The 27,741-nt window shown below is 40.2% G+C and overlaps 1 protein-coding gene across 1 annotated transcript in view; it reads left to right on the forward strand.

The window, feature by feature from the left end:
- The first annotated feature begins 656 nt into the window (after positions 1-656).
- Positions 657-27,741, forward strand: part of LOC146859817 (uncharacterized) — a 58,285-nt gene continuing 31,200 nt past the window's right edge. Inside the window, exons 1-2 of the mRNA XM_085646116.1 lie at positions 657-745; positions 11,502-11,614. Of these exons, the coding sequence (XP_085502242.1) occupies positions 703-745; positions 11,502-11,614 (156 nt within the window). The 5' untranslated portion in view covers positions 657-702. The remainder of the gene's footprint in view (positions 746-11,501; positions 11,615-27,741) is intronic.

Below are 27,741 nucleotides of genomic sequence, written 5' to 3' on the forward strand. Positions count from 1 at the left end.
GGGAGCGGAAGGTGCAGACCCTATAATCTTCTTCAAATCCTTCTTACCCAAGATACTTCATCTACCTGAGGACACTCTGTTGAACATACAACGTGCTCACAGACTTGGCCGAGCTTCCACCAACATAACTTCTCCACAGCATCCAATAGGTGTTATCCTTTACTTTCTCGAATATACAGATTTATTGAAAGTATTAGCAGATCTCTTGGTCTGGCTCCACACTGTTTTTCGCCCAGGATTATTCAAGAGCCACAGCAGTCAGACGCAAGGCTTTCCTTAGTATGAGACCTGATCTTCGTTCCATGGGAGCTAGATATGGTTTATACTACCCTTGCCTTTTCAAAGTCACTTATAACAACAAAACAACATTGTATGAAGATCCTCTACATCTACAAAGTTTCATTAATTCTCATAGCATGACACATATGGATTCTTCAGGACCTTCACCCCTTGAATATGTAACTGCTAGTTTGAAGATGTCTTTCTTATTTATGTGATGTTATTTCTCCTTTTTGACTATGTAAGTCATTTGAAGTTTACACTAGTTTTGGCTCATTTACCATATCCTCTGGTTCTTGTCATTTCGTTCATTTTACAACTTGTTGCTCAATATGTTTTTCTTCGCTTTTGCAGCTATGTTTACGTTTTGGCGTGATGTCCCCCCGGTGCGATTGAGTCTTCCCTAGACGGTTCGTCTGCTCCATGTGGTTCTTCCTACCCCCACATCCTTGTTTCGTTTTTGTAGGTATGTTATTTGTATTGTCTCTCATTTTGTGGTTAGTCCACCGCATTATTTCTCCTTCCTATGGTGTCTGTGCTTTCTTTTTCTTTTTCTTGAGCCTTTCTTCTCTACTTCTTTCTAATACTACATATCTAATCCTTTCTTTTTTTCGACTTCTGTTTTACTCGCACACTTTGTCTTTTTTCATGGTTATGTATCACTTGAGTCCTTTCTCTGACGTCTGACATTTGCTATTTCTCCTCTTCATTGACTCAAGTTCATATTGTTCACTTCCCTCTATCTTATGGATTCTCATGCTTCTCTTATCCTCCTCATTGATTTGGACTATCTTTTCATGTTGCTATTTTTATGCTTTTTTTAATATTGTATGCCACTTAAATTAGTTTCATGGAACATTAGGGGATTAAATTCTCCTATAAAGAGACAAAGGGTTTTGACTCACTTGACCAAATTAAACGCTGATATTGTTTTTTTACAGGAAACACATCTCACTGATACTGAATCTCTGAAGTTAAAAAGAGGTTGGGCGGGAGAGGTGTATTTTGCTCCAGGGGATGGTAAACGAAATGGAGTTATGATTCTGTGCCGCAAATCTATTACAGTTACGTTATTATCGCAGGAGTCCGATGTTGATGGGAGATGGCTTATTGTTAAATTGTCACTAAAAGGTGTTCCAGTTTCTTTTCTTAATGTTTATGCCCCTACTGGTGGAGATGTCTCCTTCTGGCCAACTGTAGCTAAGCAACTTTCTAATTGCACTGAAGATAATTTTATAATGGCGGGAGATTGTAATCAGGTCTTTGACCCTTTTATAGACAGAAATTCTAAAGTGCCTTTTGTCCCCACGAAATCACATAGATCTTTCACTCATACTATTACTCAACATAAATTGCTTGACGCCTGGCGTCTCTGCAACCCGAACACTAGAGAATATTCTTTTTACTCCTCTACCCATCACACTCAATCAAGAATTGATTATGTATTTGTCTCAAATAATATTTTGCAGTCCCTCACCAATGCCGAAATTGGTCCTATTCTCCTATCGGATCATGCACCCGTTTCAATTGGTTTCGATATATTGCCCAGAAATATTGCTCCTAGGAGATGGCGCTTTAATAATGCACTCCTTTTAGACCCAAAGTTCACTGCATCCTTCACCTCCTTTTTTAATGACTACTTTGAGAGAAATCAAACAGAATCCCTATCACTCTCAACCATTTGGGATGCTTTTAAAGCCTCAGCAAGAGACTTTATTATTGGCTTTACCGCAAAGAAGCGAAAAATTGCACATAAGATTTCAATGGACCTCCTCCAAGAAATTAAGAAACTGGAACACTCCTATTATGCATTTCACTCAGAGGAATGTTTAAAGACCTTTATCAACGCTAAAATGCAATCTAATAAGAAGTCAACAGAAGATGCCTTACTTTACTTGTTAAAATCCAGTTCAAAATTCTATGGTGGTAAGAATAAAGCGGGAAAAACTTTACCCAACTACTTAAAGATTTGCCATAACAAATTAAACATTGACTCTGTTTTCGATGAACACTCAATCCTAAAATTTAAAGATACTGAAATTTTAAATGAATTTTCTCTCTTCTACAAATCTTTGTATTCATCAGAAACCCAACCTATGGAACACTCACTATCACAATTCTTTTCAAACATCTAAAAGCCCCAACAGTCCCCTCCAGATTTATCTCCCTTAGAATCAGACCTCACCCAACAAGAACTCCTAAAAGCTCTTCAAAACCTTAAAAAAGATAAAGCACCTGGCCCGGACGGTTTTACAGTTGAATTTTATATCCACTTTTCCAAATTTTTAATTCCCAAATTACATTCACTTATAAAAAATGTTTTGTTCCTCCAATAGTACTTCTGGTTCTTTTTCAGAACCTCATATATGTCTCATCCCCAAAGAAGGTAAAGATTCTAAGTACTGCAAAAATTATAGACCTATTTCATTGGTAAATATTGATTACAAATTTTTTTTCAAAGCTTTAGCCATTTGTCTAGACTCTTACTTACCAAATTTGTTGGGAAAAGAACAATCTGGATTTGTTAAGGGATGATTCATTACAGACAATGCGCGTCTCTTTTTTGACGTTTTATCTAAATCCACACATCTTAAATATTCTATGGCAGCAATTGCGTTAGACGCCGAAAAGGCTTTTGATAGAGTTGAGTGGAACTATCTATTCTACACTCTTAAATGGTTTGGGTTTGGCCCTAACTTTATAACTTTATTATCTCTCCTCTATTCTAACCCCTGTGTTGCAGTGTGTGCTAATGGCTTAAGCTCCCCATTTTTCAACCCAGGTAGAGGTGTGCGTCAAGGATGTCCTCTTCCCCCTTCCTATTCAATCTGGCCCTAGAACCTTTTTTGTCCAAATTACGTCAAAACCCAAACATATATGGTTCTCAAACATCAAATGTTCACCTCAAACTTGCAGCTTATGCTGATGATATTTTGCTCTTGCAAATGACCTGTGCACACGTATATGATATCAGCAGTATAAATTACTGTATGCAATACAACAAGAAATCAATACAACAAAGATCAAATGGCGTATTTTCTTTCTTTGTGGATTAATCGGTGATCAAATGCCCAGCCAACACGTGTTTCGTCAGGGTGTGAACTCTATGACTTCTTCAGGGCTAATGGACAAAGCGGGCAGGGAAAACAAATCATTCCGCCGGTTGTAATTCCGTCCCGGCTGTGGAAGGGAGAGTCAAAACCCAGGAGGGGCAACGAGTAAAATGCGGTGAGTACCAAAGTCAGAGCACGTAAGGAACAGGGCGTGGTGGGTCAAGCGAGTACGCCAGAGATTCACAAACTGTAGCAATCACCGGTGCTCTGACTTTGGTACTCACCGCATTTTACTCGTTGCCCCTCCTGGGTTTTGACTGTCCCTTCCACAGCCCGGACAGAATTACAACCGGCGGAGTGATTTATTTTCCCTGCCCGCTTTGTTCACTAGCCCTGAAGAAGTCGTAGGGTTCACACCCTGACGAAACACGTGTTGGCTGGGCATTTGATCACCGATTAAACCACAAAGAAAGAAAATACGCCATTTGATCTTTGTTTTATTGATTTCTTGTTGCATTACATACAGTAATTTATACTGCTGATATAATATACGTGTGCACAGGTAATTTGCAAATCTCTGTAATAGACTTCGGTCTGCTAAGGGGGTTTAGGGGTATCCCCCCCACCTGTAGCACCGTGTTGAATTTTGCCTGATACTGACGTTCACACGCAGAGGCGCCATTACGTACCGCACCACTTTAAACCCCTTGTGAGATTCTATATATTGCTCTTTATGTCCAGACCAGAAGACTCAATTCCGGCTTTTTTAGCGGAGGTGAAGTCTTATTCCCTGATATCTGGATATAAATTAAATAATGATACATGTGAAATATTGCCTTTAACAAAATATACTTTTATCTCAGATTTTCTTGCCTCTCATTTCAAATGGAGCCCGAATCCTATTACGTACCTAGGTTTACACTTTACACCTTCACTTTCAGAAACAGTAACATTATGTATGAATAAATGTATTCAAAAGATTTCAGAACTGGCCTCTAAATGGCATCCCCTCTACTTGTCTTGGTGGGGTCGCTTAGACACCATAAAGATGATGCTCTCTCCCACAGTTTTATACACTATTTCTAACGTCCCAGTCCCAATCACATCTAAATTATTTAAGAAAGTAAATTCCATTCTATCCTCTTTCTTGTGAAGTCATAAGAAACCTCGATGTCTAAACTAAAGTTGATTCACCCTAAATCAGAGGGCGGAGTTAACTTTCCGGATTTCCAGGCTTATCAGAAAGCTTTATTGTTACGTCAGGCCTCTCTTTGGTTGCTTGACTCTACAGATGACTGCCCTCTCTGGACCTTAACGGAACGTCTTTTTTTATCTCCTTACTCATTTCGTGAATATCTTTCTTTCTCGTGCAAATCACAATCTATTTCTACTCCCATAATAAAATATACTTCCAAATTACTCGATTTACCTTCTCACCACACTCACATCACTATGGACTCCTTTCTAAACTCAACAATTTGGCATAACAATAATTTGTTGATCCAAAACAAACCCTTTTATTGGAAGATTTGGAGAAATAAAAGTTTAATATGAATCCATCAGTTATTTTCAGAATCAGAATTTTTGCCTTTTGCTACGCTCAGGCAAGTATTTAATCTACCGGCCTCCTTCATCCATAAATACAATATACTCAAAAATACTGTGCTGGAAATTTACTCTCACTTTCCTCTTATACACGATGACTCTACTAACCCAGAACCCTCCTCCAGACTTCATACCTTATTATTGACCACACCCAAAGCCTCTACTATTTATAGCCACCTACAAGGCATTTGCATAGACAGACAGAAGACGAAAACTGAAGAGGTATGGGAACAGGATTTCAACACTTGCTGGCCTGCATCACTTTGGACAGGCATTTGGACCAAAATACGTAAATCTTCCAGGGCAGCAAATACCGAGCAGACATTGTTCTTTGTTTATAATAGACTTTTATTCACGCCAGTCACATTATGCAAAAGATTTTCATCCACTCCAGATACCTGTTGGACTTGTTCATCCCCCAATGCTGACCTATTTCATATGTTATTTACATACTCACAAGTACACAAATTTTGGAAGCAAGTATGGTCTCAAATTAACTTAATTTTTGACACTACATTTTCTTTTTCCTTCACTCATATCTTTCTAGGCAGTCTTTCTTCCATTTGGGATAATGTTTCTCTTAATGTCAAAATTATTGATTTATTATTAGCAACTGCCTTTCAACAAATTACCATTAATTGGAAAGACTTTATGAAGATCTCCTATAAGGCTTAGTGGTATACTGTTTGTCATAACCACAGGTTGGATACTGCCTTTGCGTATCCTTCTCATATGGCTGCGAACGGCGTTGACTTGTGGTCGCCTGTTACAATATATATTGATGCTAGTGCCAAACGATGTTGTCTACTAAAACCTTCTCAACAGGAAGTTTTTAAACCTCCTTGACTTTCCTAATTGTTCCATCAGTTTCATTTGTGTACCTTAAAGGCATTTATGTCTCACTTGTTTCACTTTACTCTGTTTCAATTTTGTATCAATAGTCCAATTCTTAGACTTTTTATGTAGTAGCGTGGAATGTATTAATGTAAAACTCACACGGTATACTTTGCATAGACACCTTGTTTTCTTTTCAATAAAAACTCTTTGAACTTAAAAAAAAAATAAAACACCTAGAAGTAGACTGCATAGAACCTGTTGGCAAAGGGAAGGATAGTTTGAAAACACATTTGAAAACAGTACACACAGAGGGGCAGCTTTTCTCCCAGACTAGAAATTTGGAAGCAGCTTTCAGGAAGCCTCACTTGCCACATAACAATGCCTAGAAAATTATTGAGGATATGCTTTTGTCGAATTTCCGTTCCCTCAGAGAGGACGGCGAAGGAAGCCTCGTCTGTGGAAGGGCAGCACTTGAGAAACGCGCATCGAAAAAGTTCTGAGGGGCTGCGGCTCGCTTTGTGCGCCAGATAAAACAAATTTGCAGAAATAGGCCTTTAATCTCATGTTTGTTTTCACAAAGTACCACAATTGTCCCTTCTTGGACACTGCTAGTGCTACAGAGAAGAAAGGGTGTATTTCTGTGAAGACAAGCATTGGCCGCGCGGCAGTAAAAGTAACACCGTGTGGCCGTGAAAGCAAAAGTAATCGCGATGACGCGCTAAAGCACGCTTGGGTTACACGTGCAGCAGCATGCGCGCTAAAGCATGTGACAGTAAGCTGGTGGCCTCTTTGGTAGCACTTTCAAAAGCAGCTACTAAATGTCTCGGCCAGTCCAGTGCATGCGCTGGATCAGGCGAGACCTAAAAAGCTGGTCATGAACAAAAATTAACCCTGTCAGCTGTATTAAATCTGATGCGGGCCGATCCTCCTCCCCACTTCCTGATTTCTAAGTAGACCCTCAGGGTCTAACTCATAATCTGCTTATTTTTTCCAGCCCAAGAGATACCGTTTTGATTTACCACTGGTAGTAAATCAGTGGCATTTAATTATTTCCATTTGGATAGTTATACAGTGCAAGCATAGCTCCAGAATCAATGGAGTGCTTCATATTGCATACGTGATGGTGGATTTGAGAGTGGGTGTTGCAGTACCAATGGCTGTGAAACTGAATTTAAGATCATTTAGGACAATTGGTAAAATGAAGACATTATAATGCTTCTACTTGGACGTTGTACTGTAGCGTGACTGTGTGGATAATTGATTGTGTCTTTGGATTTTACGTATTGTTGTGATTCATCAACCATCTTTGTATATTAGGATTTTCAAAGAGATAATGATTAAAACAGTTTAAGATTTAAGTCTTAGTCTGTCATGTATAGAATAACTTTGTGCTGCGTGTATACTCCTAGATGCTCAGGGGTGTTGTTTCTACATTAGTACCAGTGGTTGGCCATGTGTGATGCTGGACTTTCTCTGGCTCTGAGCCGGAGTAATTTACAGTTTTTTGTGTGGCTTTTTGGCTGTAGTAACCTTTGTAGTTAGCACAGAAATGGTATTTTGAATAACTACACAACTTCCCCTCCATTCAGGCACCACAGAGGGTAATTTAGATCTTTGCTGTGTTAGTTATTTATGATAGATATATAGGGCGTGCAATCTACTGAAGTGTTCCAGATCTAAACAAAAACTAAAATTTAAAATCCGATTTTGAACATTGTTTCCAATTGGACAGCTGAAGTCCAACCTTTCATAGATTGTTCTGAAAGAGAGAGAATTCTTTGTGCCAGCAAAACTTTGAAAAAATGTCCTTTTCTCTGCAGGAGAATTCAGTTCTTTCAGGGAACCTGGGGCGGCATGTAATAATCATCAACCCCATCTTATGATGTTTGTCTGACTACTCACATACACTCTATTCAAGCTAAATTCTCATCTTAATGCTTGACCTGGGGTTAATTTTCGAAATGAGCAGAAAGAACACAATATTTTCCCCTCTTCTCCGTCTAAAAATGAAAAATCTTTATTAGGAAGTTACTCAACACAAGACAAGGGTATTATAGGGGGAACTTTTGTTTTGTACTCATATATTAGTTGTTCCTTTGATCTCAGGACGTCTAATTCCTACCAGACAGAAATGGGGTTATTAATTTGGGAGTGGGTAGCCTTCCCAATTATATACACCCTCTCTGATTAAGTCAGCCTAGAGTTATGAGAGACTCTCTGCTCAAGCTTTAGTAGCTATGGCACGAGCAGCAAGCATTTCCCAGAGAACTACAGGCCAAGTTAAGGCTGTACCAACAAGAATACAATAACTCCCAAACCAATGTAGAAAACAGAGAAGAATGTAATGAGCATAAGTTCGCCAGATCACCACAATTGGTTGAGGGGAACCAGAGAAGTAACATTTTAAAATGTTAAACCAAAAAGCACATAGAAAATAAACAGTTTGGGGAGCACCTGCATCTAGGTGTAGTTTCAGGCTGACCACCATGGAACAGAGGTTTGACACAGCAAGCGGCTTGTCCTGGTTTTACCAGGGTTTTACCTTCCGACTTACAGGGCTAGTCACAAAGGTGACTTATACTTGTGAGTAATTTTCACACGTGAGCTTACTTTTATTATTTCAAGTATATATACTGTGTTTCGCTATTCACATAATCTGAGTAAAAAGTTACTCAAAAGTGTAGTCTTACATGTCTACACCCTCTGAAAGAGAGTGTGAAGCCAAATTCATGAGGGTAAATTGCTACTGCTGGAAAAATAAGTAAATCCAGCACCAGACACGGCTAACCACTTTAGTGCAGCACCCTCCCATAGAAAATAACGGAGGTAGGGACTTAAAATAAAACCCCTTAGCAAATGTTGTTAAATTAAATGAAACTAATTATAATAGGTAAATATGTAAATAAATGTGATTTAATGTAAACAAATAAATATAAAAATAAAACAAATTATTATTTAAGTATAAAATATTTTATCAATCCATTTTGAACCTAAATTGGATGTAGCGTAAAATGTTAAAATTCAACTAAATTACTTTTAACTAATTCTGCATTTCACTTTTAGTAGTAGTAGTAGTAACAGTAGTAGTAGTAATCCATATTAGCAAAATTTTAAAAAAATATTTAGGTGGGAATTTATTGTTTAATTAGAAAAATATTTTTATTACAATTAAATATATGTAAGTTAATTAAAAGTTGTAATAACAATTAAGGTAATAGTGCTGTAGCATTTGTTTTATTTTGTGCTAGTTTTAAAGTTAATATATAAAGTTAATTTACATTAATATCTACCATACACATAATGTTACTAACATTTTCCAAGGTTACTTTTCCCTATACTTTACCGTATACCGTATACTCCACCTTGACTGCAATGTCTCCCTCATGCATAGGGACAAGTGAAAAAGTTTATTTAACTAAAAATGGTTAGTAAAAATACTTTTATTAATGTAAATGTAAATTAATTTTATATATTTATTTTAAAAGTGGACAAAAACAAAAAATACTACAGCACTCTTTACCTAATTTTGAATGAAACTTTTTAGTAATTTAAATATTTATATATAAATTAATGATTTGTTTTTAGATGTTTCAGCATTAAATTATATTCATTTTTATATTTAACTATTTTAAATAAGTTTGTTTATTATGGATGTTATTTTAAGCTGCCTCCATACTTTTGTATGGGGGGATGTTGCAGTGCCAGTAGTTGGCCATGCGTGGTGCACAACTTACTGCAGCTATGAGTTGAAGTAATTTACTGCTGTTTTGGGTCTCTTTCTAGCTGTAGTAACTTTAGAAGTGCAGTTTGTGAATAAAAATGGACTTGCTCCTGTTGACGGTGCATATCTCCCCCGAAACTGCTTCCTAACCCACTTACTCCTCTCTAAACCCCTACCATTCAGTCTTACGTATGCCTTTTTTTCCAACCACTTTCCATGGTCCGACCTGAAAGGGTGGCAGCGAGGAAACTCAGGAGGCCCTTACAGAGTCTTCAGTCGCTTCTGTGCAGGGTGTGCATGCAGGGGGGGCACATGTTGTGCACCCCTTTATGTCTGCACCCCCAGTTCCAGTAAGGAAAGAAATGCACAACATGATGCCTTTCTTCCCGGGCTGGAATGTGCTTTGAGGGTCCCATGTCACTGCCTTTCTAAGGCTCACACTTGAGCCTTAGACACGCACTGCCCCAGGACCACCAAAGTGCCGCCCACCAGACTACAAATACGCTCATAATCTGGCAGGCAGTCTGACTACAGCTTTGGCAGTCTTCATGCGGGGCGTTGGCATGGCAGCTCGCTTGAAAACCACCAAACTCGGAATCAAGCCCTATGTGTCTAGGATGGTCCTGGGGATGAATAACAAAAACCCCCTTTGCATCTCCATGTCAAAAGAGGTAGTGCTAAAGGTGCTCTTTATTCTGTCAACTGTTTCTGTCTACTCTCAGTTAGCTAATCCTTGCTCAGTGGTAAGCAATTTACACTCATTGGCCTTTCCTGGGTGGAGAGGAGGGCCATTGTACTCTGTGCCAGAGCTGTGACCTCTCCAAGCCAAAGATATGTATTCCAGCTCTTGAAGCGTGACAGGTGGGAGACATTGTTTTTCCTCATCTGTGACTGGGGATAGGCTGTTTACAAGGGCTCTGGGAATGAGAAGCCCTCCCTGGCATCTCCAAGTCAAAAGAGGTGGTGCTTAAGCTGCCATTTATTCTGCCAACTGTTCTAGGCCACTTCCAATGAGCTACTGTTGCTAAGTGGTCAGCCATTTGCATCCATTTCCTTTTCCTAGGCCCAAAGGAAACCCATAGTCCTCTGATCCAGACTGTCTGTCGCACAATGAATACAAGACTTACCTTGAGGTTTCATAATGGACCCCGCAGAGATGATATGGAGCTAGCTCTACTATGCTAAACCTTCTTCTACTAGAAGTAAATGTTCTACAAGAAAAGTGGTCGACCTCAGGGGGGGAGGGCCCGCTCTGCTGTGTGTCTGGTTGATGTGGAGTCGTCTACTGGCACTGCACTCTGTTGTCAAATCCTATATGGAGAAGAGAAGCTGTTAGTACTTAGGTCCAGCCTTAAGCCTTCCTTACCCCTGAGTCCATTTATACTTTTGTATGTGCAGGATTATGAAGTCTGCACACACGAGGCAACATGAGTGATGGTATCGATGGGGAATCAGATGTCTGCTCTGTCTCGGATTCTGTAGTGTTCAAACATGAAAAGAGGAACCGTTCAGGCCACTATGAACAAAGAAATAGAATCTGAGACCGGAGATTTCCTAATTGGTACAAACACATACAGTACAAAATATTTTATGCCACGTATGACTGTATGCCGCGATGCGCTTTCATAGTGTGCAGAACATATCCAACAATGCAGCGTCACAATGCGCAACACAACATTTAACACACTCAGCCATGCGTTTCCTACCTACTTCAGTTTTTGTAACCATGTTGTTTTCCTTCATACCGTCTTCTCTGTAGTTCGGTTATGCCAATATGCCAGAGTTATGAAAAGTAACACTTCTTTGTTAAAAGTTCGAGAAAAGTACCGGTTCTCTGTTAAAAGCATGAGTTAGGTAGCAATTCTGTCTTGAAGTTCTGGTTAAGTCAATGCGAAGGTTAGTTCTTTAGGAGATTTAAATAATGCCCCTGATACCTGTATGATGCGTTAGTAAGCTGGCTCTTACTTTTCTATTCTGTTTCTCTTTCGGATGTGCGTTTTGTTGAGACGTTGGAGTCGCTGATCACGGCGTCCTGGTGCGAGGTACAGCGAGCGGTGCAGAGAAGGGACGCAGCGCGTTGAGCTGGGGATGTCTTCCACATCTGAAAGACTCAGATAAGGTGAGTAACAGTAGCGGTCCGCGCCCTCCAGGAGACTCAGCCAAAGCGCTAGAGTCAGGCATGGGCGTGGCTTAAATACAGAGCTGCGCCCAGCCTCACTCACCCAAGAGGCCGCCTAGGTTCACTAAACTACCTCGAGAGTTCAGTTAAATTACCGTGTTTCCCAGGGCATGCACTGTGGCCATTGTTGAGCTTGTGTAGCGCAAGTAACACTGTGATTTACGGTTCCAGTCATTGCGTGTTAGCGCAAAATAAGGTTACTAAAATGTGCTCATCAGCAATACAGATTGAATTACCTGGTGGTGCTGGGGGTCTGACAATGTGCCAGAGGGGCTGAGTTCATAAACAATGGAAGAGGGAGGTGGTGCAAGGATTAATGAGCCAGAAAACTGTGGAAATGCAACCTGGTGTGAGGGTGGCAAGGGGCAATAAGCTACCAAATGGTTTTAGGCAAGAGCCTAGTCATGCGACTCCTGCCTGACACAGAGTTCTTAACTCTCCCAGACCATGATGTGTATTTCAATGTTACTTTTCTACTTAAGCTATCAAAAATATTACTTCACCATTAAGTCAGATTTTTAAAATTTACCAAGAAATAATGTTGTTGCATTTCTCTAGCCCTTTTCTGAGCAGAGGAGGAAAATTAAAAATGTAATATCCCTTAGACCTATAAAGTCAAGCCTAGACTACATACTGATACAGCTTCTCAGATTTATTTTTGTAAGGGCATACTAACTTCAATATGTAGTGTACCCTATTTTTATATAATAGCACCCTGCCATGGGGTTCGAGAAGACACACTTCAGGGGTGACTTACGAATATATTATATTATATTATATTGTATTATATTATAACATATTATATTATATTATATAATGTTACATTAATGACATTCCTAATTTGGGCACAATACTTAACGAGGTGGCACTGAAGGAGGAAAAGAATAACAATAAAACGTAGAGTGCGTTCACAAATTTAGTCCAAATTGCTGCAATTGACACGTCATTTGAAAAGAACATTGAGAAACTATCAAATCTGTCAAGAGTGCACCTATCGTTATCATCATCCTCTTTTTACCTTTGCCACAGCATTATTTGATCATGAACCTGAAACAAATGACCAGATCAAAGAACATGAGTCTCAGGTTCCTTCTAGTTCTACTCTTATTTCTTAATTCCTGAAGGAAAACGCAAAGTACATTTTTTTATAAATGTTGTAGAGGATGTGGTTATTGACTTGAGTCACTGACGCATTTTATTCGTATATATAAGTATTTATTGAATCTTTGTATGAAGCTTTTACAGACACACTTTATTGGAATTGCAGCCCACACAATCAATAACGCAATGAGAGCATGTTTACAAGGGGCAGACCCGCAACTGCTATGAAGGCTGGTAAAATATGGATTTGGCAAATAAAGAAATAAACAACTGTGACAGTAATCAACACTCAGCTGTCTGGAAAAAGACAAACATTCTCCGGATTCCTAAAGTCGAGATGTTCATTAGTTCTGGTACTGTTTATTTAAATTCCATCCTTCTTCTTTTGGTCAACTTGATTGCACGAGTTCAACCACACAAAAATAAATAGAAGAAAAGGTCTCCCACATGGGGCTGCACTGCCTTCCAACTAACAATAAATTACTATATTATTGATTAAATTTTGTGATAATTGAGCTCTTTTTTTAATTGCAATTTTCTTACTCAGTGATAATCAATAAATCAATCAGGTGTCTTGTAAAGCGCGACTACACACCCTCACCCGTAAGGGTCTCAAGGCACTGGGGGTAGTGGGAGTACTGCTGAACCATCGAAGGACCTGGCGAAGGTGGCATTACTCAACTTTAAGTGGGTTAACTCTACCTTGTAAATAAGGTGAAGGACTTAACTCAGAGTGTATGTAAATGCTCACCAAATCATAAATCCCATCACTCACATCTCAATACTAAATCAATGAAATAAACATGAATGTAGAAAGGGAATCTCCAAACACGCCATGAGACAATTTAATCGATGCGCAACTTTCGCACCATGCAAATTGGTAGACTTCCAAACCTGTGAAAGCCTGGTCTTAAACAGACGAAATGAGGAGAAATGCCTTATTTCTCTTCGGTTTTGCTGTTTCCATGTGTGCTTCCTTGTGCAGCACACATGGAAACATTAAAACGCCAACAATTGTTTATGTGCGGGTAGGTCCCCCTTCCTGCACATAAACAATCATTTAAAAGAAATGCAGTTTTGCAACTCCTATGTGTGCTTTATAAAGCAGCACACACAGATGTTACAAAACAGCATTTAAAGATTGTCTATATGCAGGAAGGGGGACCATCCTGTACATAAACAATCTTCTCGGTGCAAGGGTGCCTGTGTTGGCGCTAGGCAGCTAAATACAGCACCAGCGCAGGTGGAAACACAGTCCTGTACTATATTCTGGTAAATATGTTGCAGCCCTGCATTTCTAAAGTGACGAAGTGTCCTTAGCCTTCTTGGCTTAACGACATGATTTGCCACTTTATTGTAAATATGCCCCTAAGTGTGGAGAGAAAATGAAATGGATGACACAAAAGAACACAACCCTGTGCCATTGAATCATTGGCGCGCAGACCGCCCATGATACGATTGCTTTGTCCCATCTCTCACAGGCTGCGTCAGACAGAGGGAACACGGCGTCTACTGCTCTCCACGCTTTATTAGAGAATATAGGTCGGCAAACCTCAGTGCTCTTTTATGAATGCTCATGTACCATGGATTGGACCATCATTACAGCAGCCTTTTGTGAATGACCTTTCATTAAGAGCGCAACTTTAGAGAATTTTCAGAGTAATGGTGGAAGCTCCATGGCAGATGAGCAGCATGAAACTACCGCTCAGCAATCCGCCTTGGAAACGTTTTTAATGTCGCATGAGAAGGCGGCCACAAACCTATCTCATCCTGGACGCTGTAAAGCAAGACGACAAAAAGGAAGCAACACACAGCCAGGGTCGCAGAGCAAGCAGATGACCGCATGACAACCAGCGTAAACTTCTCGTGCCCGAGGGCAGAGAGGAAATCAGGAGCTGAACGCACGGAACGCAAGGTGACGTACACTGTCGAGTAATGTACACTTTCAGTAAATGTACTATTTGAAGGCTATGAGTGTAAGTTTACTCTAAAGGTGTAACTTACATGTCTCCATCAAATTGAAGGCCCTGGGGGCTATACATATTTTAGTAACTTTACTACTATTTTTGATTTTCAGAAAATCCAAGTGTAAATAACACTTCTGGAGTAAATGTACACTTGGATTTGGTGAATAGACAAAAAGTAGTAAACTTACTCAAAAGTGTAAGTTACCTTTGTGAATCAGGTCCATCGTGTCGGAAATGACTCACGCAAAGTATCTAGATGGCTCTTGGGAAATGCAGCCCAACATGTAATCAACTGCCCTGAACGGAGGTGCACAGCCACATGCCAAGAAATGATGTCAAAGGGTAGGGAGAAGATGCAGCATCACTGCCAGAGTTACTGACTTTGGAACTGGTGAACCAGGGTTCGAGTCTCGGCGTCGGTCGACATCTTGGGATTCTGGAAAATCACTTAATCTCCCAGTGCCCAGTAAAAAACAACTGAATGTGACCTTGTATAATGTAACATGTTCTCATGCAAAGCGCTCCAATACCTTCAGGTAATGTTCATGCTATATAAAACTGTAAAAATAAAAAACAATTAGTATTAAACCCTAGCACCTTGAGGTAAAGGCTGAATTGAGCTGCTTCCCATAAAGACGTGTTGCTTTCTTCATGCGCAGTAATCAAGAGCACTTTACTTCCTTTTTTGGGGAGATACTTTCAAGCTCATGTAACTGTTGTTCATCCATGTGCACTCTCCCAGAAGCAGTGACTATTGCACTTTCCCGCAGCCGGCCAGAGCTTTCATGACACTCGAGATCTTGGCCACATTTCTTCCTTTCAAAAACGACTTTCTGGAACCACTGCCAACCAGGAGCGTAAGACGGGAACCTGCAGGCCCTATGGGGCACCGCTCAAGGCCCCCCATTCAGCTTAAGAGCTGCTGATGCCCGTGAGATGTGGCAGTCTCAGGAGCCACTCAGCACATTCTGCAGGAGGGTCCCATCCGTTCTGCCACTGCTGCCACCTTTGCATTTTGTCAATGAAAAAGACCACCAGAGACTGAGGAGAGGGTGTCTTGACTTTTTGACATCTAAACATCCATGGCTCGATAATTGGTAGCTTCCTTTACTGTTATGCTCAGCTTCAGGTGCTGCTGGGGTGAAGCGCCTATGGAAACTGTACTTAATCTGCCCTGTTCTAAAAGGCAGGATCACTCCTTGCATGTAGGTTTCATTAGTTTCCTCACAGCACTGGATCATGAACGCCTCATGGTTCTTCAAACCTCGTCGCCATTGTTGCAATGCATGGATGTGGCAGGAACACATGCAGTTGTTCTACTGGTTAACAGGATGATTTATTCAGGAAGAAGCAAGCAAATACACATAGAAGCAGAGCATGCAGACTGACAGACCACCCCGCCGGGAGCAGATGCTATCAGTCGCTCAGCACATGTCTAACTGAAGGTAACTGACCCTCTTGGAACCGTTGTCACCTCAGTGTCTCTTGACACTATCTGAAGGCTTTGGAGACAGGCTATGACATGCTATCATACAAGTAGTAAAGTATGGATCGCAAGCATTGATAGAGCGCCTCTTCAGCTTCAGGGTCTGACATTGTCCTGGCTCCTACCTGAGATGCCACGTTTCTTGGGCAGTTATGTTGGGCTACAGATTGCAATGTGCCTGTAGGTGATGCAGCTGATATTAAATATAATGCAGGATATGTTTAGAACGAAGGAGGGGTTGCTGTCCCAGTGATCATGAATCCTTAATTACTGGATTTATTTAAAAATTCTTGATTGTCCTCAGAAATTGAAAATCCCGTACCCATTAAGGCATAAATCATACAAGATTATAGGATAAATCGAGTTAGTATATATTCTCTTGTTTTGTTATGTATATAAAAGTTTGTGGATCCAGATGTTTAAATTGAATAAACCTATTTAATAATAGTTGAACAGAATTGCTAGTTCTAAGCTTTGAACCACTTTACATGGAGAAAGTTACACCTGGCATCCTCAGAGTAGTCCACCAACAGACTTTTGCATTTTACTTCGTGTTTTTGATAATTCTTTTTGTTGGCCTTAGGATTCTGAGCACTTTACGACTGCTAATCAGTGCCAAAGTGCATGTGCTTCCGCCCTAAAAATAATGATATTGATTTATATCTGATTGTCATATTGGATGTACTGGTAAGTCCCTTGTAAAGTGTACACCATATCCCAGGACCTGTACTTCGAATGCTACTAGTGGGCCTGCAGCACTATTTGTGCCACCCACATAAGTAGCCTTTCAAACCTGTCTCAGGCTGGCCACTGCAGTACCTGTGTGTGCAGTTCACTGGCACTTCGACTTGCCATTTAAAATTACTAGCCAAGCCTCAAACTCCCATTTTACTACATGTAAGTCAGCCCTGAGGTAAACCATAAGTAACCCTAAAGGCGGGGTGCTATGTAAAATAAGCTGGGTCTGGTGGCTCAGTGGACTAATGCGTCCATTGCAGGGGCCTGTGTTTGACCTCATGGTCACAGGTTCAAATCCTGGTGGGTCCACAGGAGGTCGATAAAATGAGTACCATTAAGTTGGGTAACAATCAACATCTGTTTATTTAGTCTTTATTTCGATTTTCTAATCATTAAAGACAACAGTACATCATAAATTCATATTGTGGACCGTTAATTTCCACCATAAACTAAAGGTTAAAGCAGCTTAACCATACAAATGTTTTAGATTAGTAAAACCAATATAAATAATTCACATAAAACCATAAATTAATCCCTCTTGCTATACAATCATATATCCATTTAAAAAGGTGAAAATTTATAAAATCAGTTGCATAAGAACATTTTTAATATAATCCTGGGGACTAACATATATTTAAATATGACTACAATGGCCTGATTGTGAGAGGATTAACTCTTTACATATTAGCTGCATTCCGAGCTTTAGCAATTTTACTGCGAATGGCCAACATCCAGCCCAAGAATTTCGCTAGGCCAATTATTATGGGCTCACTTGTGTCTGTCTTTAGAATCCTTAGTGCCTCTGTGCCCTCCGTAGTACCAAGGTTTAGACAGATTGGTTTGAGCTATCTGTATCGAGGTGCTTTATAGGCTGGACAGACAAAGAAAACATGTGCTATGGTTTCCCTCTGCAGCGGAAATGTGTTACATTTATCGCCATTCAGGGGGTGCCATTTGCAGGTGAAAGTCTTTTTTTTTTTTAAGTTTAAAGAAGATTTTATTGAAGAACAAAAAAGTTCCAATACAGTAGTAATATACATTTTGTAGGTAAGAATAAATTGCAAAACATTTCAGAAAAGTAAAAAAAAAAAGGAGTAAAGAGAAAAAGAGAGAGAAGAAAAGAAGAAAAGAAAAAGAAATATCATCAGAAACATATTACAACAGTATATAATAAATAAACGGCAGAATAAAGAAAAAATGCAACTTCATAATACAAGAATTAATAATTCAACAAGAGTTAGAACAAAATTGGCAAGCTTCATACATTAATAATAACAGAATTATTAATAATAACAAGAAGATCAAGGAGGTTTAGATACTTCTTCCCTACAAGGGTTATGTAAAGGAAGGGGTTGGGCAGACAAGTTCAAAAAGGAGGTACTGGGTAACCATAATAAGTCCCTTTTAATTGCAAGGGAAATAGGGTGAACATAAGCTCGATCTAGTCTATGATTATAGCAAACCCCATACCACCAGGCTTGATAAGAAATAAGGGAGGTATCCTTCCAAGCTTTCGTGATCTGTTGAAATGCCACCGCAAGAAGGAGATCAACAATGGAGGTGTTAGCACTGGAGGAGGACCATATTTGTGAGAGACTACCAAGAAAAATATGAGAAAGAGAAAAGGGGAAATTGGTGGAGAAAATGGAATTAATTTGCTACCATACTTTGCTCCAGAAAAGGTGAACAGCAGGGCAGGTAAACAACATATGTTTAAGATCAGCCACCAAAGCCGAACAGGACCAACAGACAGACGGGAAAGAAGAGTCAATGTGATGTAGTTTGCATGAGGTAATTAAAAGTCTATTGTATATAAAAAATAGAGTTTGGGTTGTATTTGCCGCTCTAGATGATTTCCTTATTTTGATCCAAATGTTATCCCAGGTAGAAAAAGGAAAACTATCATCTAAGTCTGATTCCCAAGCACACTCCACAGCAGACTTCACTCGATGAGCAGACGAGTCTCGCAATTTTTTGTAAATTTGAGAAGCAGATGGGGAAGAGTGTAAAAATGGTAAGGAAATAAGAGAAGAATTATATTGAGTGGAAGTACCCGTAAGAGCATCAAAAGTAGCTTGAGCCGCCGTTCTTAATAGAGTATATTTGGGATAAGAAGAGAGGGGGAGAGAGAAACGGTCTTGAAGAACAGAAAAGGGGATAAAAGAACCATCATGAAAAAGCTGATGAGTCCATTTAAGGCCAAGAGATAACCAGTCATTCCAAAAAATAGATCTATTTTTAATTTTGATAAGAGAGTTATACCAAATAGGAGATTGTAAAAAACGATCACGATCATCCAAGTTATGCAAAATAATAGGTTGAAAGGTCTTGCGAACATGTTGAAGGATGGGAAGAGAAAATTTCTTTGGGGCTTGCGACAATGAAACAAACTCTTCAAACGTGAAGGGATGAAAAAAGGAAGTTTCAACCTCTACCCATAAAGGACGGGAAGAGGGATCAGGAATGTTATCAGAAAGGGAAGAGGTAGAGTGGGTAAGAAAAAAGGAAGTATGATATGAGGAGAAGTCAGGAAAATTGACCCCACCTAAATGTTTAGGAGATTTAAGTTTAGAAAAAGACATTCTGGCAGTTTTGTTTTGCCATAAAAATTTAGATAATATGGAATAAATGTTCTTGTAATAAAATTTGGGGATGTTAACTGGAAGATTCGATAAGAGAAATAAGACTACCGGAACCAACATCATTTTGATAGAGTCTAATCTACCCCACCAAGATAAGAACAAGGGATGCCATTGTTTCGTAGAGGCAGTAAGGGATGTTAGTAAATTTTTAAGGTTCAAAGCCACAGTATCCTTAATAGAAGGTGTAAACCAAAGACCAAGATATTTGATTTTGTTTGGGCTCCAGTGGAAGGAAGAAGCTAAGAAATCAGCATGAAAACAGAATTTATTGAGAGGAAGGATTTCGCATTTGTCTACATTAAGCTTGTAGCCAGACACTGATGCATAGTTCGAAACCTCTAATAAAAATGATGGGAGAGACGTATGAGGGTTCGAGAGAAATAACAGAATATCATCTGCGTACACAGAGATCTTTAACTGTGTAGAACCATAAGGGAAACCAGAAATTTCATCGTTTATACGAATCTTGGTTAAGAAAGGTTCTAATGCTAAAATAAATAGGAGCGGAGAAAGCGGACAACCCTGCCGAACACCACGAAGAAGAGGAAAAGAGGAAGAGACAAGGCCATTGGCCAAAATAAAGGACCTAGGAGAAGAGTAGAGCATTGAGACATAGGAAAGAAACTTAGGGCCAAAACCGAACCAAGAAAGGGAAGAAAAAATAAATTGCCAGTTGACTCTGTCGAAAGCTTTCTCTGCATCCAGTGCAATAGCTGCCAATGACGTCTTATGAGAATGAGACTTACTTAAGACATTAAAGAAAAGACGGGTATTATCAGATAGATGACGTCCTTTGATAAAACCACATTGTTCTTTGGCGATTAATTGTGGAAGAATTTTTTCTAAACGAAGTGCAAGGATCTTGGCGAAAATTTTGTAATCTAGATTAATTAAGGAAATGGGCCTATAGTTCTTACAAAAAGTGTGATCTTTACAATCCTTAGGGAGAAGACAAATAAGGGCTTCCTGAAAGGTGCCCTCAGATTGTTGAGACGCAATAAAGGATGAAAATAATTGGTGAATTCTTGGAAGAAGTAGGGAGGAAAAATGGGAATAAAATTCTATAGTAAACCCATCGGGGCCAGGGGCCTTACCCCTCTTTAGAATTTGAATAGCCTCCAGAATATCTTTATGTGTGATATCAGCTTCTAAAGAGGAGAAGTCAACCTCTGAAGAGGAAGGTGGAGAAATGGAGGATAAATATTGAGTAATTTCAGACAGGACAGGAGAGGATTCAGGAGTATATAAACGTTGATAAAAATCCGTGAATTCAGCTAAAATATCCTCGTCTTTATGAACCACAACATTAGAGGAAGTAACAATGGATTCAATTTTAGTACGCTCTTTCTTAACTTTGAGGTATCTAGCTAAAAGATTACCGGCTTTATTTTGTGCAGTGTAGTATTTAGCACTAGACTTAAGTAAAAACAAATTGGCAGAGTCAGTAGAAATGTTATTAAAGGAAAGTTTAGCCTTAATAAGATCATCTAGGATAGATTGTTTCTTAGAAAGATAAAAGGAGTGTTCTAATTGTTTAATTTGTGCGTTAAGCAAATGAATAGATTGAGAGGCTTTACGACGCTTACGGGCAACAAATGTAATAATGAAATCTCTAGAAGCGGCTTTAAATGTATCCCATATAAGGGAAGGGGTTAGCTGAGACGAGTCATTTTCATCAAAAAATGAAGAAGCAAAATCCATAAAAGCTGGTGTAAACTGAGGGTCCAATAAAAGAGAGTTATTAAACCTCCATCTCCTAGTGCCTTTCATGGGGGGGAGTAAATCTAGACTTAAAGAGACTGGGGCGTGATCAGAAAGTAAAATAGAACCTATGTCAGAGTGAGTAATGAGTTGAGTGAGGGCTTTGGAAATGAAAATATAATCTAATCGGGATTGGAAAGAGTGGGGAGGTGAGTAAAAAGTGTATTCTCGAAGAGTAGGGTGACAAAGCCTCCAAGAATCAACAAGGGCTCTTTGAGAAATAGTGGAGGTAAACAAAGAATGCATGTGGGAGGGGGAGAACCTAGAATCAGATCTTCTGTCCAAAAAGGGGTCTATAACCATATTACAGTCACCACCCAAAATTAGATAATCATCAGTGTGTTGCATGAGCAGGGAGAGAATATGGGGCCAAAAGACTTTATCCGGAACAGTGGGAGCATAAATATTAATAATAGTCAGAGGAATTTTATTAATCAACAAAGAGACTGCTACCCATCTACCATCTGAATCATTATCTTGCTAGACAAGATGAACATCTAACCTCTTATGACATAAAATAGCGACTCCATTACGCTTCCCAGACCCAGGAGAGGCAAAAACATGACCAACCCACTGACGATGTAATTTAGGAATTTCAGTATCTTTAACATGAATTTCTTGTAATAAAACAATATCCCCTTTCAAACTTGCTACATGAGACAAAACTCTTTGGCGTTTAATAGGTGAACCAAGACCTCTAACATTCCAAGATAGAATATTCAAAGACATCTACAGATAAGGAAGAAAATGCAAATGGAAAGAAAACAGAAAAGCATGAATAATTAAAAACTGGGTAATAATCATTACATTTGTAGAAGAAGGAAAAACAGAACATTGCAGGGAGAGGAAATAGTACCAAATACAAAAAAGAAAGAAGATACATAACCAAGTAAATACAACTGAAGAACCGCTATAAACACATTGTATTGAAAAGGCGAAAAAATCAGAAAATAAAGAAAGATTCGAAATTGAAGCACGTGAAGAGAATGGGAATAAACGGATGAAAAGAAGAAGCAAAAAATAGATTGAAGTACATGGTTAAAAAGGAAGAAAGAAAGAAAAAGGAAAGAACAAGAAGTAAGAATAAAGATAAAGGAAGTGAGACAATGGTAACAAAAGAAGATATGATAAGCAAAGGAAGACAAAAGAATAAAGAGAGGAGAACAACAAAGCAAAATAAACCAACTCCATAAACATAAGAACACATTAGCAAAAGACATACCACAGGAGAACAAGAAAGGATGAGGGTGTTGAAACCACATCAGGGAAATGGGACACCGAACGGGAAACCGCAGGACAACAACGACAGGGAGGACGTCATCCAGGAAGACTGAAGAAGATAACATACCGAGGCCCAAATATCCAAAACTAAAGAGAAAAAGACAAAATACATATATTAACAGTGTAGAACATTAAATCCAAAAACAGCAGAACAGCAAGCAATCTACATGAGGAAAACAACACAATTACAATCTGGGTACAACCATAGAATCATGACGACATGTATTCAAAAATTGTTGAAGAACAGCCAGGTCTTCATAAGATGTAGTCTTGTTGTTATATGTCACTTTAAAAAGTCAAGGATGAAAAAGGCCATATCTAGCATTGAGACTTCGAAGAGCAGGCCTCATTTCCAGGAACCTTTTCCGACGATCTGCAGTCACTTTAGCATAATCCTGAGTAAAAAATAGATTGGAGCCATGCCAAGAAATCTTTCCTTTTTGTTTGGCAGCTTGGAGTACCTTGAGCAAGTCAGTATATTCCAGAAAATATAAGATAACACCTCTAGGTCTCGTTGAAGAGGAGGAAGAGGCAGCCATCCGGCCCAAACGATGAGCGCGTTGAATGTTCAAAGGAGGAGATTCAGGCAGACCAAGAAAAGAAGGTAAAAATGACTGGAAAAATGAGAGTGGATTAGAACCTTCAAGACCTTCAACCAAACCATAAATACGCAGGTTATTGCGCCTGTTGCGGTTTTCCAATTGTTCAACTTGTTGTTTAAGATGATCAATCTCTGAATGTAAAATGGGAACTTGATGCATGGTCTCCTCTGACGAATCAACTCTTTGTTCAAGGACCACAACTCTCTCGATGGTGTGAGACCAATTGTCTTCAAGGCTTTGAAGCAGCAAGTTAGTTTCCTCCATATAGGGCTTCAGAGCACGAATTTCATCAAGGAGAAGCTCCATAGAGATTGAAGAGGGTGGATTAGTAGGAGAAGGAGGGTTAGTTTTTACCCTTTTGCCAGAAGTAGAAGCCGCTGGTAACTTGGAAAGCTGTTTGGGGCGAGTGCCCGCCGAAGAGGAGGCTTTAGAGTCAGAGGACTCCGGGGGAGCTTCATCCATATTATCACGTAGGACATTAAAAGGGTTATTATCAGTAAATGGAGGAGAGATAATTTGGTGAACCCCACTACGAGCACCACGCGGCATTGCCATGAAGAGAAGGAAAACAAAGTCCCTTTTGGTAATGTTATAGAGGGTCACAAGGAAAGAAGATTCGGATAGTAGTAATTGTCAAAGTTAGAGGGATTCCACAAAGAAGCGTTAAAGGAAGGAACAAAGAAAAATGAGGAAAAAGGAGGCTGCAGAAGGTACTCCAATAACCATTCCAAAGAAGTCCAGAGAATTTGTAATCCAATTGAGGAAAAAACCTTTGTGCATATGTTAATAGCAGAAATCCTGAAGAGAATGGCACTGATAATAAGGCAACGAGTGCGTCAGGAAAATAACATCACAAAAAACAAAATGGCGGCCGCTGCTCTGACTGACTGCATTTGTCGATATAAAGTCACCTTAACGGCATGGAAATTCTCCGCGACTCATCCCAGCGGTGGCTGAGGTATTCCGACGCTTGAAATGCCGTTTTCCGCGGTCCGATACCGAGAAAAAGAAGCCCGGAGACTCCCCGCCGTCTACGTTGCTGCGGAGCTCCCGAAAACGGCGGCCATTTCCAACGGCTCCGAAGCCACGCCCCTGCAGGTGAAAGTCTTAATTGGAAGTGAGCCCCCTCTGTATTGATGATACAGTTTCCTGTCGAGTGATACCTTAATGTAATCCCAATAAGGTTCGTAATGGTACCCATGTTTCTTCTCCAGGAAATGCCTCGCCAGGGTTGGACTCGTGATGGACAAAAAACGTTTCTTCCTAACCATGTTCCAGTAGGCTATCTTGAACTTTTTCTTTGAAGGAAGAGGGTTACCTTCGGGGTTTTCCCATATACCATTCATCCCCATGTCGCTCAAGGTGGTTTTAATCTTTCTCAACCAGCAGATCTTACAAGAGATGTCGGCCTGCCTGATTTCAAGCAGTGCCCGGGCATACAGAGACTGCTCGGGTGTAGCCCATAATCTTCTCCAAAGTGCCACAGGTCTGAAACGAGTGATATCCTCTAACTGGTTGAAACCCAGATCAAGATAGAGAGGCAACAGGGGTGTCGATGAAGGTAGGGAAAGTAGGGTTCTAACGAACTTATTCTGGGCTACAAACAGGGGTGTTATATCTGAAAAGCCCCATAGTTCCGCCCGTAAAGTACCTAGGTACTAATTTTAGAATTGTAAATGTTCAGTACAGGAGCCACTGATTTTGTATAGGACAATCTCTGCTCCTTAACTAGGGCCCCTGCCAGTTGGGCATGTTTAAGGGCCATCTTATTAATCTGGGGTGTCCATTTTAATTTACTTTCAAGGGTTACTCCTAGATATGTCAAAACACCATTTTTTTCTAGTTGTACTTTATTCATAAACACCCTCCCTATGATGGCCTTTCGGTTGTGGAGAACCATAAACTTTGTCTTCCCCACGTTAACCTCGAGGTCATGGTCGCAGCAAAACTCCTCAAACCTAGTGAGCGCTACCTTCAGCCCTTTATGGGTCTTGGATAATATTAAAGTATCATCCGCGAACATTAACAATGGTATTTTCTGGCCAGCTAAAGATGGAGCATCTGTTGGATGATTTGAATAGTATTCCACGACTCTGTTAATAAAAAGAGAAAACAGGGTCGGGGCAAGCACACACCCCTGGCGTACCCCCTTGGCGATGGGAAATGTGTTCGTAACTTCCCCATTCGCACCCCAACGTACCTAGGCAAAGTTTGAATTATGCAGAGTAATTAAAACGGCCAACAATTCTGGCGGCATCCCCATATCATGAAAGGTGCTCCGCATTTTATCTCGGGGCACCTTCATCGAAAGCCGATTTTAAATCAATGAAGGCTGCAAATAGCAAGCCGCCACCTAAGATTACCACCCTCCAATAAATGATTGCAGACCTGAGAACCTGGTCGATAGTGCCTGTATGTGGCCGTAACCCAGCCTGCATGGGTGATAAAATGCCTGTTTCATCCATCCATGTCTGGATTCTGGTTAAGACCAGCCTGGCAAATATCTTTTGGATACAATCAATAAGACTTATAGGCCTGTAATTGCCAGGTTTCGATTGATCCCCATTCTTAAAGATTGGGATGATCTCTGCTCCTGACCACGTCTCAGGGGAGGGGGCTCCACTTGCTATGGCATTAGCTAGAGTCTGAATGGAGCTCACTCACTTGTCACTATTGTACATGAACAGGTCCGCTGGGATGCAGTCCAGTCCAGGTGCCCTACCTTTTGGGATTTGCTTAAGGGCTTTTTGGACCTCTTGTATAGAAAAATGCAAGGTGGAAATAGGATTGGGCTATATAATCACTGCTGGCAGCAAACTGTGCCTCAAAGTGAGAGGTCCACACTTCGGGTGCAACATGGTTAATGGGGAGTGGTTTCGATATACCATTGCCCCATTTGACAATATACCAGAAATTGGCCATATTTTTTTCCTGACTTGCACTGAGCAGGTTTTGCCAATGGTGCTCATCCCATTCCTGTTTAGCTCGTGATAAAACTCGCTTATAGCCAGCCCTCTCCACTCTAATCTCTTCCTTATTCCTTAGTCTAATTGCTCTTGCTAGTCTCCTGTAAGCCTCGCTACATAATTTATTGTACCAGGGGGCTGCCTTTGGACTTAACTTCCTATCCTGTTTCTTGAACTTCTTTACAAAAAAGGGTTTAAGTTGGGAAAACAAGTCATTGTGAACCTGCAAAATAATTGAATTAATGTCCTCTTGGGTGTCACAATTATGGATAGTTTCCAGGGAAAACTCAACCAGTGCCTCCATCTGTCTTAGGTTCCCTTTATTGGCTGCACCATCTGTTATTCAGCGCCAAGAGACCTCTGGGTGAACGTGTGCTTTACAAATACATATGTTATGTTATGTAAAAGATTAGACATGTTCCCATATGTTTTACATGCCCCAGTAGTAGCAAACAGCCTATTTTGTTTTTCACTACTGTGAGGCCTACTCCTCTCATAGGTTGGCATTGGGAATTCCTTAATACACTTTTAAGCTTTAATTACTGATCAGAGAGGAATAGTCTTTTCATGTTTCATATGTTTGGAATGGTAATAATAATCCTCCTTAATGGTGAAGTTAAATTAAACATTACTGTTTTAGAAATGCCACGTAAAGAAAGTGGACATTTCTCTGCACTCACTGCTCTGTGTATAAGTGCCGGGTCTCTGACCCCTTAAAATCAGATGTTGCTGGTTCTTGAACTGAACCTCTGTCAGAAGGACTGGTGTGCTGCCTAAAGGATTCAACTGGTCTTGCTTTCTGGAAGTACTGATTTTCTGCTTATTGCTCTGCTGCCTCCTACTCTCTGACTCTGCTGAAGGAAAGTTGGACTCTGCCTTCCCTCCAAGTAATCTCCAAGGCTTGCTGGTTTGCTTCCTGTTTTCAGAAGTCTCAGGAATGCAAAGGACGTTCTACTATTCTGCTGGTGCTACAAGTTTCTGCCCCTATCTTAGTTGTTCTGACCAAGTTCTGGACCTCAGAAGTGGGTTCTCAAGCTGTATTGCTACAAAACCGAAGCATGGACACCTTTACTCCAATTCGAACCAACACATCGCCCTTCGACGCTGACGCAGAGGCTGTTTGGCAACAGCGGCTCTACAGTCTGCACAGTCCGATGACGAACACTGTGCTGTGTTTTAGAGCCTAGGCCATTGCATGAAGAGTGCACAGGGAGTGACAGGGGTATTGCTGGACAGCATGGGTAGTGCTCTTGGGATTGTAGCACTGCATGAATTAGTGCCTGGGCCATTGCATGAGTACATGGGTAGTAACTGGATGATTAGAGTGCTGCAAGGAGAGTGCATGGTGAATTTGTAAGTACACATGTACTCATGCAATGTCCCAGGCACTAATACATTCACTGCTACAATCGCCAGAGCAGTACTTATGAACTCTAGCATTCCCCCGTCACTTCGTGAGCACTCTTCCAATCACCTTGTCAGCACCGTGTACTTATCCAATCACTGCTCCAATACCCTAGCAC

Source organism: Triturus cristatus, chromosome 3_1, assembly GCF_964204655.1.
Source record: "Triturus cristatus chromosome 3_1, aTriCri1.1, whole genome shotgun sequence".
Classification (NCBI taxonomy): Eukaryota; Metazoa; Chordata; class Amphibia; order Caudata; family Salamandridae; genus Triturus; species Triturus cristatus.